The 13429-nt window shown below is 37.4% G+C and overlaps 2 protein-coding genes across 2 annotated transcripts; one reads left to right on the forward strand and one right to left on the reverse strand.

Annotated features, from left to right (window-relative positions):
* Positions 1-30: 30 nt before the first annotated feature.
* Positions 31-1897, forward strand: LOC109006680 (transcription termination factor MTERF6, chloroplastic/mitochondrial). The gene is made up of 2 exons (XM_018986044.2): positions 31-228; positions 575-1897. Exon 2 carries the CDS (start codon positions 580-582, stop codon positions 1576-1578), a length of 999 nt encoding a protein of 332 aa, XP_018841589.1. The 5' UTR covers positions 31-228; positions 575-579; the 3' UTR covers positions 1579-1897.
* A 31-nt stretch (positions 1898-1928) lies between these two features.
* On the reverse strand, positions 1929-5294 carry LOC109006678 (probable L-type lectin-domain containing receptor kinase S.5). Its single transcript, XM_018986042.2, has 2 exons — positions 3983-5294; positions 1929-2996 (listed from the first exon to the last, which is right to left on the reverse strand). Exons 1-2 carry the CDS (start codon positions 5232-5234, stop codon positions 2143-2145), a joined length of 2106 nt encoding a protein of 701 aa, XP_018841587.2. The 5' UTR covers positions 5235-5294; the 3' UTR covers positions 1929-2142.
* Between the last annotated feature and the right edge of the window lie 8135 nt (positions 5295-13429).

The following is a 13429-nucleotide window of genomic DNA, read 5'->3' on the forward strand; positions in this document are numbered from 1 at the left end:
GGTCAGCAGATAAGGCAAATTCTTTTGAGGCTTTTCTGTTCTGTTTTGTGTTGGCTGAAACACAAATACTGTCCCTCCAATTGCCACTGCCTCCATTCCCATACCTCCCTGCTTCTGCATCCACCTCCGGCGCAGGCGATGGACTTGTAGATTAAGTGAAATTATAGAGGTTTTTTGCACTTCTGCGTTTGATTGTTCTCCGAATGCTTCTTAGCTTTTAATCAAAAGGTAAGCGGCTTTCTTCGCATATAGAAGCTGCCTCACCTGTATCCTAGTAATAATCGTCTTCCAATGAAGTTTGTGATTTATTCGTGGGGTGTATTCTCGAATTAATTATTATATTTCCTTTGCTATGTTCTCATAAATCGTAAAATTTGCAATCTTTCTGTTTTGGGTTTTGGGTTTCTTCGGTTCGTGATGCGTATCATCATCATCATCATTTTCCGATGATTGTTATGACGAATGAAATACAACATCCCTTATGAAAATCTTTCTATTTACAACTGAAAAACCTATAAATGTACAGTTTTGTTAGCGTTCATTGATCTAAATAACAAATGTCACACATTGTTAGGGGATATGGAAATATGCAGCAGTCAACGTGGTAGTAGCATCATTTGGTTCTTCAGGGATAGAGGTTTTGATGATAAAAGTATCCAAGAGATGTTCAAAAAGTGCAAGCGCCTTGAGGGTGTGCAAAGTGAGAACGCCTCCCAGAACTGGGCTTACCTCAAAAGCATTGGCATTCATGAGAGAAAGCTCCCTTCTATTGTTTCAAAGTGTCCTAAGATACTTGCACTGGGTCTCCATGAGAAGCTTGTCCCCATGGTGGAGTGCCTCTCCACGCTCGGTCCAAAACCCCATGAAGTTGCTGCTGCCATTGCCAAATTCCCCCACATACTCTCCCATAGTGTGGAAGAGAAGCTCTGTCCACTTTTGGCCTTCTTTCAGGCACTCGGTGTCCCTGAAAAGCAACTTGGCAAGATGATATTACTCAACCCGAGGCTCATCAGCTACAGCATCGAATCAAAGTTGACGGAGATGGTGGATTTTCTTGCTACACTTGGCCTTACCAGAGATGGGATGATTGGCAAAGTTCTAGCAAAAAATCCCTTTATTATGGGTTACAGCGTTGACAAAAGGCTACGCCCTACTTCAGATTTTTTAAAATCAGTAGGTCTTACGGAGCACAATCTTCAATCAGTGGCAATGAACTTCCCTGAAGTTCTATGTAGAGATGCGAACAAGGTACTGCAACCCAATTTTGCTTATTTAAAAAGATGTGGTTTTGGAGATCACCAGATTGCAGTTTTGATAACTGGTTTTCCTCCCATTCTGATCAAGAGCATCAGGAATTCTTTAGAACCTCGAATCAGGTTTCTGGTGGAGGTAATGGGTAGACAAATTGATGAAGTCACTGATTATCCTGACTTCTTTCGGCATGGGTTGAAGAAGAGATTACAGTTGCGGCACAAACTTTTGAAAGAGAAGAATATAGCTTGTAGCTTGAGTGAAATGCTGGACTGTAATCAAAAGAAGTTCTTAATGAAGTTTGGTTTGTTTGAAGGGTATGCCTAAGGTACTCTTCTTTTTCATGCAATTTTCTTAGAATTTAGGTTAGGTTGCTTTTGTAATTTATCTATTTGTTCTTGGATGTGGAGTGCATTAAACTATTACATGGTTCTGGGTGCGTCCATTGAAAGCGTCTGACTTCAGTGACTGATGAAGTGACTTTCACTCGTTCAAGAAACATGTTATGATATATAGGACCATAGGTGCCCTGGATCCATGGGTGACCAACTAAATGCCGTGGCTACAAGCCTACAACATTGTTTTTTGAGTCTGAATATGTATGAATCTGATCTGGTTTCACTGTATGCCATATTAATTGTTATTAGCTTACAGCAGGTGACACACGGTTTCAAACTTTCAAGCTTTAAGTTTTCGAAGAAACCAACCAATTAGACCGTAATATGCACAAGACAGAATACATGATGAACAATATGTTCAAGAAATCAACAGCATGCAGCATGCGTGTGTAAGGATGATCTGCAGAGAATTGAGGAAACATTAATGCAACAATTCACGAGTTTACAAGGAGTCCAGAAAAAAAAAATTGGGTATCTTTAAAAACCTCCCATTTTAATGCATAGGAGAATGCCTAAGCGACGACGACTCCTCTTTGGGTGTTACGTCCTGTACATCCACATTAATCACATGAGAAAAACCTTCGGAAGAGAATGTTGCAGCTGAAGTTGTACTCTGATCAGTGATGCTCAAGGATTGTCCCATGGAAGGCCATGTGAAGGCAGGTTTGAATGGAGGTACATGGGGAGCTGGCATAGTGCCGGCTATGATCTGGAATATGGCCTGCGTTTGAGGCCTTTCACTGGCAATGGGATGTGTGCATGCGAGGCCAAGAAGTAAAAACCTCTTAGCTTCATCAACCACATAGTCTTTGCCAAGCCTCTCATCTACAGCTTCAAGAATGCTGCCCTCGCGGTGTAACGTCCAAACCCAATCGACCAAGGAATAGAGATGGTGGTGGTAATTGATTTGGATCCGAGGACTTCTGCCACACACGACCTCAAGCACCACTATCCCAAAACCAAACACATCAGAGTCAGGCGTGGCTTTCCCTGTGTGAAAGCACTCAGGAGCAACATAGCCCAAGGTGCCTGCGACTCCAGCTAATCCTAGTTCTGCGTAGGAATTCCGGTCATTATCCAAGGCTCGGGCAAGCCCGAAATCACCCAGGCGAGCGTTGTAGTCGGAGTCTAGCAAGATGTTGCTGGCTTTGAGGTCACGATGCACAACTTTCTGATCATACTCATTGTGCAGATAATGCAATGCTGACGCCACGCCGGCTAGTATCCTGGATCGGCGTTCCCAATTCAAAGTGTTCGGGTTGGAACCCTCGTATAGTTGTTCATCAAGACTACCATTTGGCATGAAGTCGTACAAGAGGAGTAGCTTTCCTTTGGCGTAGCACCACCCTGACGAACACAAGACCCAGCTATATGTTAGGATGGCAGTAATATATCCGGGATGAAAACTGGCACATACACACATTCGAGCATAAACTTTTAACATCTAAGAGTGGAAGAAAGATAATGACATAAAGTACATCCATGACACACTTATTAAACATTTGATGTTGATAAGAAAATTCACACGAGCAACAGTAATAAATTACTATGATACTCCCTAAAGAATTTTGCAGTAGTATTACGTACGCGAGAGTCAGAGCTAGGAAAAATATCATTAAGCCAAAGGCGGCCTAATTTTTTTTTAAATAGACTTAATTTATTTATGAAAGTGAAGTTATAGCTATGACTGATATATACAAAAAAAAAATATAGGATTTCATCAGTACACAAATTCTTCTGTGACTAGTAAGTAGTATGGTCTTAACAAACTCTTAAAACTCTGTCAAATGCGGCCTATTGGTTAAGTTGACTATGTGATGATATACGGGATTTTAACTTAATTGGCAATAAAGACAAAAAAAAAAAAAAAATGAAAATTATTGGAGATTCGAATACAGAAACGTACGAGTTTTCTCTTGCCAGAATATGTAGGCGTGTACATACTTGCATATTCTTGAGCAGAGAATGATTGGTGACGTAAATGAGAACAAATAGAAGAATTCTGCGTTTCATCGATTAATCCAAGGATCGATGAAAATAGATGTTCATGAAAAGGGCCAAGAACTTCGAATCTGATCTTATGTTTTCCATCTATTTCTTTAGCGACCACGCGAAAATCACGGTAAATAAAATAATCAGATGATGTTACTAATTTGTGGATAAAGCTTGAGATTATCTTTGAATAATTTAAGGATGTACGGATTGCAAGTTGTGACAAATCATTCCCAAAAGATAAAAAAAACAGCAGGCCGCCAGGGAGAAAAGTAATTAGAACCATGAGAAGAACAGGAACATAAATTATAAGGAACATGAAGAGAAAGAAGTTTAATTACCAACTAAGCGGACGAGATGTTTATGTCGAAGGCGGTGAATAATGGTGAGCTCAGCCAAGAAATCATCTTTGCTTTTGATGTCATCTCTGGAGAAACGCTTGACAGCTATTTCACTAGCAATACCGTGATCTTTGGCATTCAGAATTCCTTTGTAAACGATCCCAAAACCACCTTCACCCAGCTTCATACTCTCATGGAAGTCGTTCGTTGCCTTCTTTATATCTTTATACTTGAATTCCCTGGGCATCCCAGGCAACCATCTCAAGTGCGCATCAAAAACGTCCTTATCATTGCTACTGCTGCTTCTCTTTCTCTTGTTCACGTACAGAACACCGCACAGGATTAACAATGTCGCCGCCGGGACTCCAATCCCAGCACCTATCTTCAACCAAGTCAAATCACTTTTCCCGGGCAGAATATCTATCTCTAGACTCCATTTCAAGACGCAATTCAGCTGAATATTCGTACCATCACCTGTAGAAGCAGCAAACCCAAAGAAGGATTCTTGTCTGACGTAGTCTTTCAGGTTTATGTTCTCGCTGAGAAGAGGTTTTTCAGGCTTGGGCCCCCCTTCTTCCGCCATGAAAATCTCCATCAGCTTGGACGCGCCATTGTACTGCACCCATACTGTGTAATTAGCGGGAATTTCGGGAGATAATCTGATGCCATGATCATCGAGAGGGACGGTCTTGGCTGATCTAACAGAGTTGATGTTAAGGCCAATATGATTGTCATCTGGATCAATGTCCTCTTGCTTTCTGGTATCAAATTCTATGGCCACCAACTGGTTGGCGCTGTTCCCATCGGTTGCAGCGCTGGTGAGCCCAAGCCATTGCCCGTAACTTTCTTTAGGTATAGATATATCGGGGGCTATGAGAAAAGCAAGGCCCTCCCCAGCAGTCCAGTTTGCGTCTCTGAAAATATTTATGAGGAAAGTAGAGTTGAAGGAGGCTGTATCATCGGAAGACCAGAGCCTGAAAGATCGTGAAAACATAGCGCGGCCGGACTTGTTTCGGAGTCTGCTCAAATCATTTCTTGAATCTGGAGTTATCTGAAAGGCTTCATAATCAATTTCTGCAGAGCCTTCAAACTTCAAGTGCGGATCGTCCCTCGTATGATCAAAGTTTTCAAACAAGAAATAATCCCTTCGCACGACTGGTAGTACTTGACCTTGCATGTAAGCTGGATGCAGAAGGCTGATCAGCAGGATAATGGCAACGGCAATTATCGAACTTCCATTTGAGATACCCATTTAATTTGTTTGAATATTTTTCGAGCGAATGAAGGAGAAGAATGCATATGGGGGGAGGAATATCAAATGATCGCACGTTGCTACCTTTTCTTTCTCTAAATATATTAATATTCTGAGTTCAACGGTTAGAAATATGAGCGGATTTCCCACGCCACCGCGTCAATCTATATGAACATTTGGACCCATTCCACGAAATTTCTGTTTCTTGTAAATCTAGGCGATCTGGATGAAGTCATGTTAATGTTCATCCCTAGTGAAGAATATTACTTATAACTCTTTTATAGCTATATTATAATTATATATAGAATGAATGATACTTTTGTAAAATCGATATTTATTTTCAACAAAATAGCATGCTTCATGTATTGATTAATTATGAACTGGGTTGTAAAATCGTTGTGGATATATCATCACTCTTACTCTATTGCACTACAACATAAATAATTTTTTGTGACAGTTTGACAATTGTGACAATCCCCAAATCGTTACAAAAAAAATATTTTCTGTGGCGGTTTGTGGAAATCGTCACTAAAGACAGCCGAAAAATTGCATTACATTTAAACTTATACATATTCACATTAGAGTGTGCCCTGGACATTTGAACGTTGAGGCTACTTACATGTGAACGTGAAAATTTTTAATGCCAACGTTCGAGCGTTAATTGGTTTGATATTAAAGTTGGATATTTCATATTAAAAAAATTGAGAATTAAAGTGCAGTAATTTAATATTAAAGTTGGATAAGTTAAAATTAAAAAAAATTGAGAATTGAAATTAAAAAATAATAGATATATTAAATAATATTATTCATTACGTATGATAAAAATAAAGTATAAAATATGATAAAATTTTGTAAACAACACGATAAAAGTAAAAAATACTCAGTACAAGTTGTTTACATATGTATTAAATTTGTCAATCAATGTGTTGACCTTTTCATTTAGGATATCTAACCGATGACCAACCTAGACGACACTCTGTTGTACTGACGCGATCTGTCGGTCGATGTGCACAATAATATCTGAGACCATCGCATCAATCCAAACAGGCCATGCATTGAGCCAAGCAAGCCACGCATCTCCCATGATACATTTTAAATAGTTTTATATATCAATTACTTAAATGTTAGCTATTTAAATTATACCAAAAAATAAACATGATTTAGAATGATAAAATATAAATGAAAAATATCATTTCTCAAATGAAAATATTCTACGTAACCAACCTAGTATATTTTGAGATTCTATATATATAATGAATAAAGAGAATATCTTCAAGCCGGTCGGGCTGTCCAACCCCAAATAACAGCCCCCCAATAATAACCCGCCACGTAAGTACTCCAATTTACATATCATGCACCCATCCTACATAAGATCAAAAACTCCACAAAAAGCAAGTGTCCTCATCGTCTTCCAAATTGACCAGACCTAGAGACAAAACCCTTCGTCTTCCTTCGTCATCCACCTTAAGCTTACCCAACGAATACCTTGTCGCGACAGATTGATTTCCTGTCGAGCCAAGGGTCTTGAAGTCTTGAACGACAGACTGATTTCGAGAATCCACAAGACAGGATCGCAATTTATTACCCATATGGTTGGGAGGGTCTTGGAGCTGTTCAACTTGGAATCCACGTCGATTAATACCAAGGGGTGTGAGGCCTTGTTGGATTTGGTTGAGAACACGGCCGAGGACAACTTTGATTTGTATTACGCGCTATTCATGTACGCCAAGAGCGCTTTGGAAAAGTTTGAGAGGTTGGATTGGACTTTCGAGGTGTTGAGGAATGAGTTCTTTGGCCGGTTGCATAAATTCTTTCAAACCCAAGACTTGAAAAACTAATAACCCTGCTAACATTATGCACATGAGAGGCACCAGAATGGAATAAGCCTCATTTGATGGAAATTATTTGTTATCAACTGAAAGTGGATCTGGGAGAGCTACTCATGATGCGAAGGTGGATATATCTGGAGAGGGGTGAGGGAATTTGTTGATAGGAGAGGGTGTGGGATTTAGGTTTTTGTGGGAAGGGATGAATTGTCCTGGATTTAGTTCAAGACCCAAACGGAGTGAGATGGTTGTGTCGGCGTCTTATTGAGATGCTTGCATCGACGTCGAATTGAGATTGGGGCAGTGCAAAGAAACGGAAGAGAGGGGCAGCAAGGAAGAGGAAGACGAAAGAGAAGGCTACGAAATCTCAGTGCACTTCCTCTTGATTCTTTGTGGTGGAGCGCCCTATTCAAATTACAGTGTATTTCCTTACGTGGCAACAGTTGAATAGAGGGCTGCTTTTGTGCAATTTACAACCCGACCACTTATAAGCGGTTCTGATGAATAAAATATATAGAAGAAGGTCAATATTAGCATCTTGAATGATTCCCAAATCTATGAATTAATTTACTCTAATATAGTGTGCTAAAATTATTAATTCAATTGGATGTATTATTTTTTCTAAATTTAACTTAATAATTAATGATCCATCATCTAGTTTTTATACAATTAGAAGATAAATGAGGAGTGGATCATGACGTAAGTGGCTTATAGCTAGGAATAAATTAAGTTCCATATTTTGAAAATTACATAATATATATATATATATATATTATACGTATAGATAGATTCTGCATGGATATATATATTTATTAATTATAAACTCAATTTGGAATGTTTAATAGTCAAAAATTCCAACCGCCCAAGTTTGAATTCATTTGGAGAACTGTACGTAAGTACTTCGAAGCAACGCGTGGTAATTGGCCTCAAAGCATACCAAGAGAATTATATATGTCATTGGCTGTAATATTATGGACGACAAATATGTTAGATTTTACTTAAATGTAATAGTTTATGGTTTTGGTTTTACACGAGGAATTTGAAGTCTAAGAATTGGATAGATTTGATTATGTTGAGTGTGCTATGCATAAACAATGGATTGTGTGATGGGGCTTAATTTAGAAAACTTATGCTTTTTTTCATTGATTAATTAAATTAAAGTTAGTTTAATTATAAACAAATTTTAATTAAATATAATTGTTTGGGTTAGTTATAGTCTGTCATTGATTTGGATATAATAATTATAACTTATATTAGACTATTTGTTATGATTATTTTTGGCTCAGTTTCATTTTTTTATTGGACAATTTTTTTTTTTCTAAAATCTCTTACCATTTGTCGCGAATGAAATTCATGGCAAATGCTTTTTTTTTCAGGAAGTAATTATTTTCTACGATAAACTTTCTTCATAAATAAGTATTTTCAACGAAATACTTTGTGAAAAATATATATTTTTCAAGAAAGTATTTTATCGGAAATACCAAATATCACTTTTTCCACAGAGATATGTTGTGGGTAAACACTTTTTGCTACAACCTATTTTCATGGAGAATGAAGTTATTTTCCACCATATTATACTAGATGAAACCTTATTTGTCACGAAAAAAAAAAAAAAAGCTTTAACCGCCACAAATGTCGTGGGAAAAATAAAATTTTTCCTATAAACTTGTGATTTGGTGAAAAAAGACTATTTCTCCACTTATTATATGCCATGAGTCTCCTACGGAATAAATTGGTGAGAAAAATATTTTTTCTATTAAAGATATACATTTTCCCACGACTGTACTCTTGAGAAAAATCAGTATTTATTGTAGTACATGGGCAGCTAGCCTTCATGCTGCATGGCCTTCGACTATCTCATGCGACCAAGTAGATAAGTACTTTTATAAGTCCGACTAGTATTAATTAAATGCAAAATCACTCAAAATGTGATATATTAATTAGTAGAATTCTGAACAAATTCAATATTCATGTTTAGAGAGAAAAAGAGAACAATAAATGAAGGTTTTGTTAATGGGATTATTCTATATCAGTTGTGAAAGTAGTTGGTGGTCAATTTATAAGTATAAGAAAAAATTTCATCTCTGGAGTTAGCTTTTGAGGATGAGAGAGCTTCATGATTACTTAAACCGGTATCAGATTCCAGATTTACCAATAATCCGAATGAGAAACAGGTTATCGTTATTCCGAACCAGAACTCAATGTATGAGAGAGAGATTGTTGGAGTTGTCCCATATCAATTATAGAATGAGCCGAAAATCAGTTTATAAATTATGAAAAAGACCCTCATCCGTTGAACTAACTTTCAAGATGGAGAGATATCACCACCTAACATGTTTTACAGCCAAACTAATTCAATTGAGAAAAAGAAAGTGACAACCTGTCTTATTTAATTCACATATTTTAGGGAACGAAGACATCATGAGTAGATAGATCTTAGCCATCCAAAGTGGAAATTAAAGCTGAACACATGCTTCAAAACGAATTAGGGTGGCCTTGTGTATATGGCTGCTACTCTATGGAACGTTGACAATGATAAAGTGAAAAAGACAAAAGCTAGCACAGCGGAATGGACTTGATTCAAAAACTGTTCGATTGAGTTGGTCTGCAAGCTCATCATGCATGCGCTGCCACTAGTACTAAAGAATTAGGTTGGTAACTTGTTCTCTGTCTAGCTTTGACCATCATGTGTGTTAACATGTTCATTGATAAATTTTTATAAAAATGATTCACTTATTAACATTTTATAATTTAATATTATATCACATTAAATTATATTAATTTATAAATTTATTTTAATAAAATCTGTTTAGAATATCATGATAACTCCATCAATTTAGGAAGCATGCTCTCTATTTCCTCTCGCTGATTTTTAAACACTCATATTCCCCTTTTACTTTTTCAAAAGCGAGAGATAAATCAAGTCAAACAATTCAAGTCAATTCAACAAGCTCTAAAAGTTAAAACCCCACTTTCCAGGATGGCCGTGGGTTTGTCCTGACACAGAGAAGGAAAGGGATCAGATAATTCAGGCTCTTTTTCAACGGTAAGATTAGGTGAGATATATTAATTTTAAATTAAAGTTAAAAGTTAAATAAATATTATTAAAATATTATTTTGTAATAATATTATTATTATTTTAAGATTTAAAAAAATTAAATTATTTATTATATTTTATATAAAAATTAAAAAAAATTATAACAATAAAATAAAATGAGATGAGATGAAATCATTTTTATATTTAATTTTATTCCGAACACTTCTTTATCTAACATAATCGCTACCTGATTTTTTCTTTTGTTTCAATATTTTATTTTCCTGATCAAAGGCCACTTTACCTTTAATTCCTCAAGGTTGAACTTTCGCATGGCTGACTTTAAACTTCAATAATTTCATATCTTCCACATTTAGTTAGTATGTTATTGGTGCACTTGTACACATGGCTGACTTCAACTAATATTTCATTGATGCAAAGGATGTAAAAATAGTCAAAAAAATGGACAATTTTATGTAATTTGTTGCTAGATCTACTAGTATATCTATTAATTGAGCATGCAACGTATATTGGAAATATAGTGTATTTTGATAATTTCATTTACCAATTTAATTAGTTTTTTTTTGGCAATGAATTAGCCCACTGTTATGTCTTTTACATGGGCAACATTAGATATGGTGCACCTCTCCCATATGTCTAATTTCTCTCCTAATTACACTAGAAATTAGGACAGAAAATGAAAGTAGTTCAGCATGTTGATTACAAAACAGGCAGCTCCATGGTCAAATGGGAATTGTTCAGCCAAGCCCAAACAGAGCTTGGATCACACAATGAATTACACAAAGCCAAGGAGATGTTCTCCACACCCTAGAAATCCAAAGTTCCAAACTATATGAGATTCAAACTGAACTAATGATCTACAAATTAAGAAGCCTAAATAGAGATTCCCTGGCAAAAGAAAAACCCAACTGAAGACCATCCTCATTCATAGATTGTAAAACCAAAAAAAAAACCATGATCAACTAGAAGAATGCTTGATAAGATTACCAAAAGAATCACTTTAAAAAAAAACCAAGTCACAGCTGGTAATCATCTGAGACCAAATAAGACATGGTTGCAATAGCAGCAGAGACTCAAGCTGTATCAATTCTTTCGTGTTGCAAAAACATGCCAAACTCTTTGTAGTTCTTATCCAAATTTGAGAGGAGCGCAGGAGAGGACTGAGCTCGGCTCAATATGGGCACTGGTGGGTCAGCTTCAACCATACACACCCGGCTCACCTGCCTCTGAAGCTGGTGAATAACAAACACCTCTAGCAAGATAGTAACACCATCAAAGGAAGAAAAAGCTAGCCATGTGACAGTCCAGACTTTTCGCACACTTCTTTCTGCAATCCAGTCCTTGCCACATCATAAGTTTCCAGAGATTTCGCCCCTTCATCTGTAAATCTTGAAGCCTCGTGACAGAGTATTACGTCGGATAGTATGGGATTGTAGATAATTGGGATCTTACAACATTAGTTCGTTCTTCTAATATAACAGTACTGCTCTTGGCATTTCTCGTCCATCGTTTCAATATATATAGAGATGGGAGATCAAGCACATTGGTCACAAAAACTGCCAATACAAGAAGACCTGAAAACTCAAACATCTGGCAATTACAAGTTGCTTTCATGATCTCCAAAACCTTGATTTTAACATAGCAAGCTTTGTGATCCTCCCCAAACTTTGCCACTTGATAATTCATTATTTCCCCACCATCCTCAGCCTTGGAGTTGGATGCAATGAAAGTCAGAACCTCCTCTTGAAACCTCATGGACCCGTTTTTTTACAAGTTCTTTTTATCATTAGCATCACAGTCAAGAATTCATGAACAGTTATCTTGTGTAAAGGATGCTTCGTAATAAAGCTCTAGATATTGCCATTAGCCATGTCTTAAACAGCCAAACGAAGGATGCCTCAGATTCATTTATTAGGAAAGCACAACCAAACAAAACACTGTCCATGATGTTTTACCCTGGATTGATCGTTGTCACCCAGCACAGCATAGATGAAATTGGGGTTCAACTTCTCCACCTGCATTTGCCACAAATAACCAAAACCAAGTTGAAGGTCCTATTCTAAACTCTCTCCTCTGGCGGTTTTTCCTCATGTCGTTTCCACAGTCGACCTCCATAAATCCAACTTTGCTTATTCCACCATACTCTTTAATGAGGGCGGACATGATCCTGCGAGGACCCATTTCAGCAACCTGAAAAGTGTCAATCAAGGTCTTGGCAGAACCAGCACATGGTTGTGCTCCCCGACAAACCCAGACACAACCCATTTCCCTGAATCCTGCACCCCCACACCTGGGAGTTGGGCTATCGGCCATTTCTTCATCATCGATGTCCACGCCATCATCAGCAAGCTCTCGTCCACTACCACATCCTCCCAACCCAATATCAAATTTGAGAATCCGTTTCCATGCGTGGCCTATCGAGGAGCTCAATCCAACCCCACCGTGTGAATTGTTATATGCTTCGCAGTGGAGAATGGCATTGAGCAATACAAATTTGAATGGGCGTAAAAGACTTTTTGAGAGCTCTTCAGCCAAAAGAATCTCTCTCCCCAAACTATTACACTACATAAACAACAGAGAGCAAGAAAAAGGAGACCCCGGGAAAAAAAAATAAAATAAAGCAAGAGCCTTTTTCTCCCATCTTCTGCAGTAATTGTGTCCTGTGGCCGTGGGGTTAACACAGAAATGTGAGAGACAGAGCCGAGGTAGAAAAGTACGTTGCTTTTCTTTAAGTTCCTGTTAAGAAACAAGGAGAAGCCCTAGAATGGCTGTGTCTTGGATTTGGGAGGGTTTGTTCCTTCCCCAAAAAAAAAGAAAAAAAGAAACAGACTTTGAAGAAAAATTAGATATGAAGAGAGAGCGAGAGCGAGCTTGGAGAACGGTGGGTAGGTTCTTCACATTGCATTCCATTTCCAGTTTCCACCGTCGAAACTCTCATCTACCGTATCTTAAGACACATTTTTGTTTTTTTTGATAGGGTATATTAGAAAAATTAACTTACAAGACACATTTACTTACAAGAAATGTATAAATATTCATGTAATCAGAGATCCCAGTACTGCTGCATACAGGCACAGCGAACTCAACTGACGTGGCATTTTCAGTGATTATATTATTTAAAAAAAAAAAAACACAGCCACAGCGAAGAATTTTCGTTCATTCGAGCTTCGAAGAATTTGCTTCTTACTACCGTGCAGTCACCGCCATCATTATAATACTAGGATAATAATCCACCCATTATTGTTCTTTCTTTTAAAAAAAGTCCATACTAAATTCATTGCTGTTACTGTTTCTCCAGCTCCTTTAAATATTTT

Source organism: Juglans regia, chromosome 16, assembly GCF_001411555.2.
Source record: "Juglans regia cultivar Chandler chromosome 16, Walnut 2.0, whole genome shotgun sequence".
Taxonomy (NCBI): Eukaryota; Viridiplantae; Streptophyta; class Magnoliopsida; order Fagales; family Juglandaceae; genus Juglans; species Juglans regia.

What these genes read in the sequence shown, in the direction of transcription:
- LOC109006680 (XM_018986044.2), top strand. Translation starts at nt 580, where the DNA reads ATGGAAATATGCAGCAGTCAACGTGGTAGTAGCATCATTTGGTTCTTC.
- LOC109006678 (XM_018986042.2), bottom strand. Translation starts at nt 5,234, where the DNA reads ATGGGTATCTCAAATGGAAGTTCGATAATTGCCGTTGCCATTATCCTG. An exon ending in ACATCTCGTCCGCTTAGTTG is followed by an intron (nt 2,997 to 3,982) that starts GTAATTAAACTT and finishes TGTGTTCGTCAG; the next exon opens with GGTGGTGCTACGCCAAAGGA.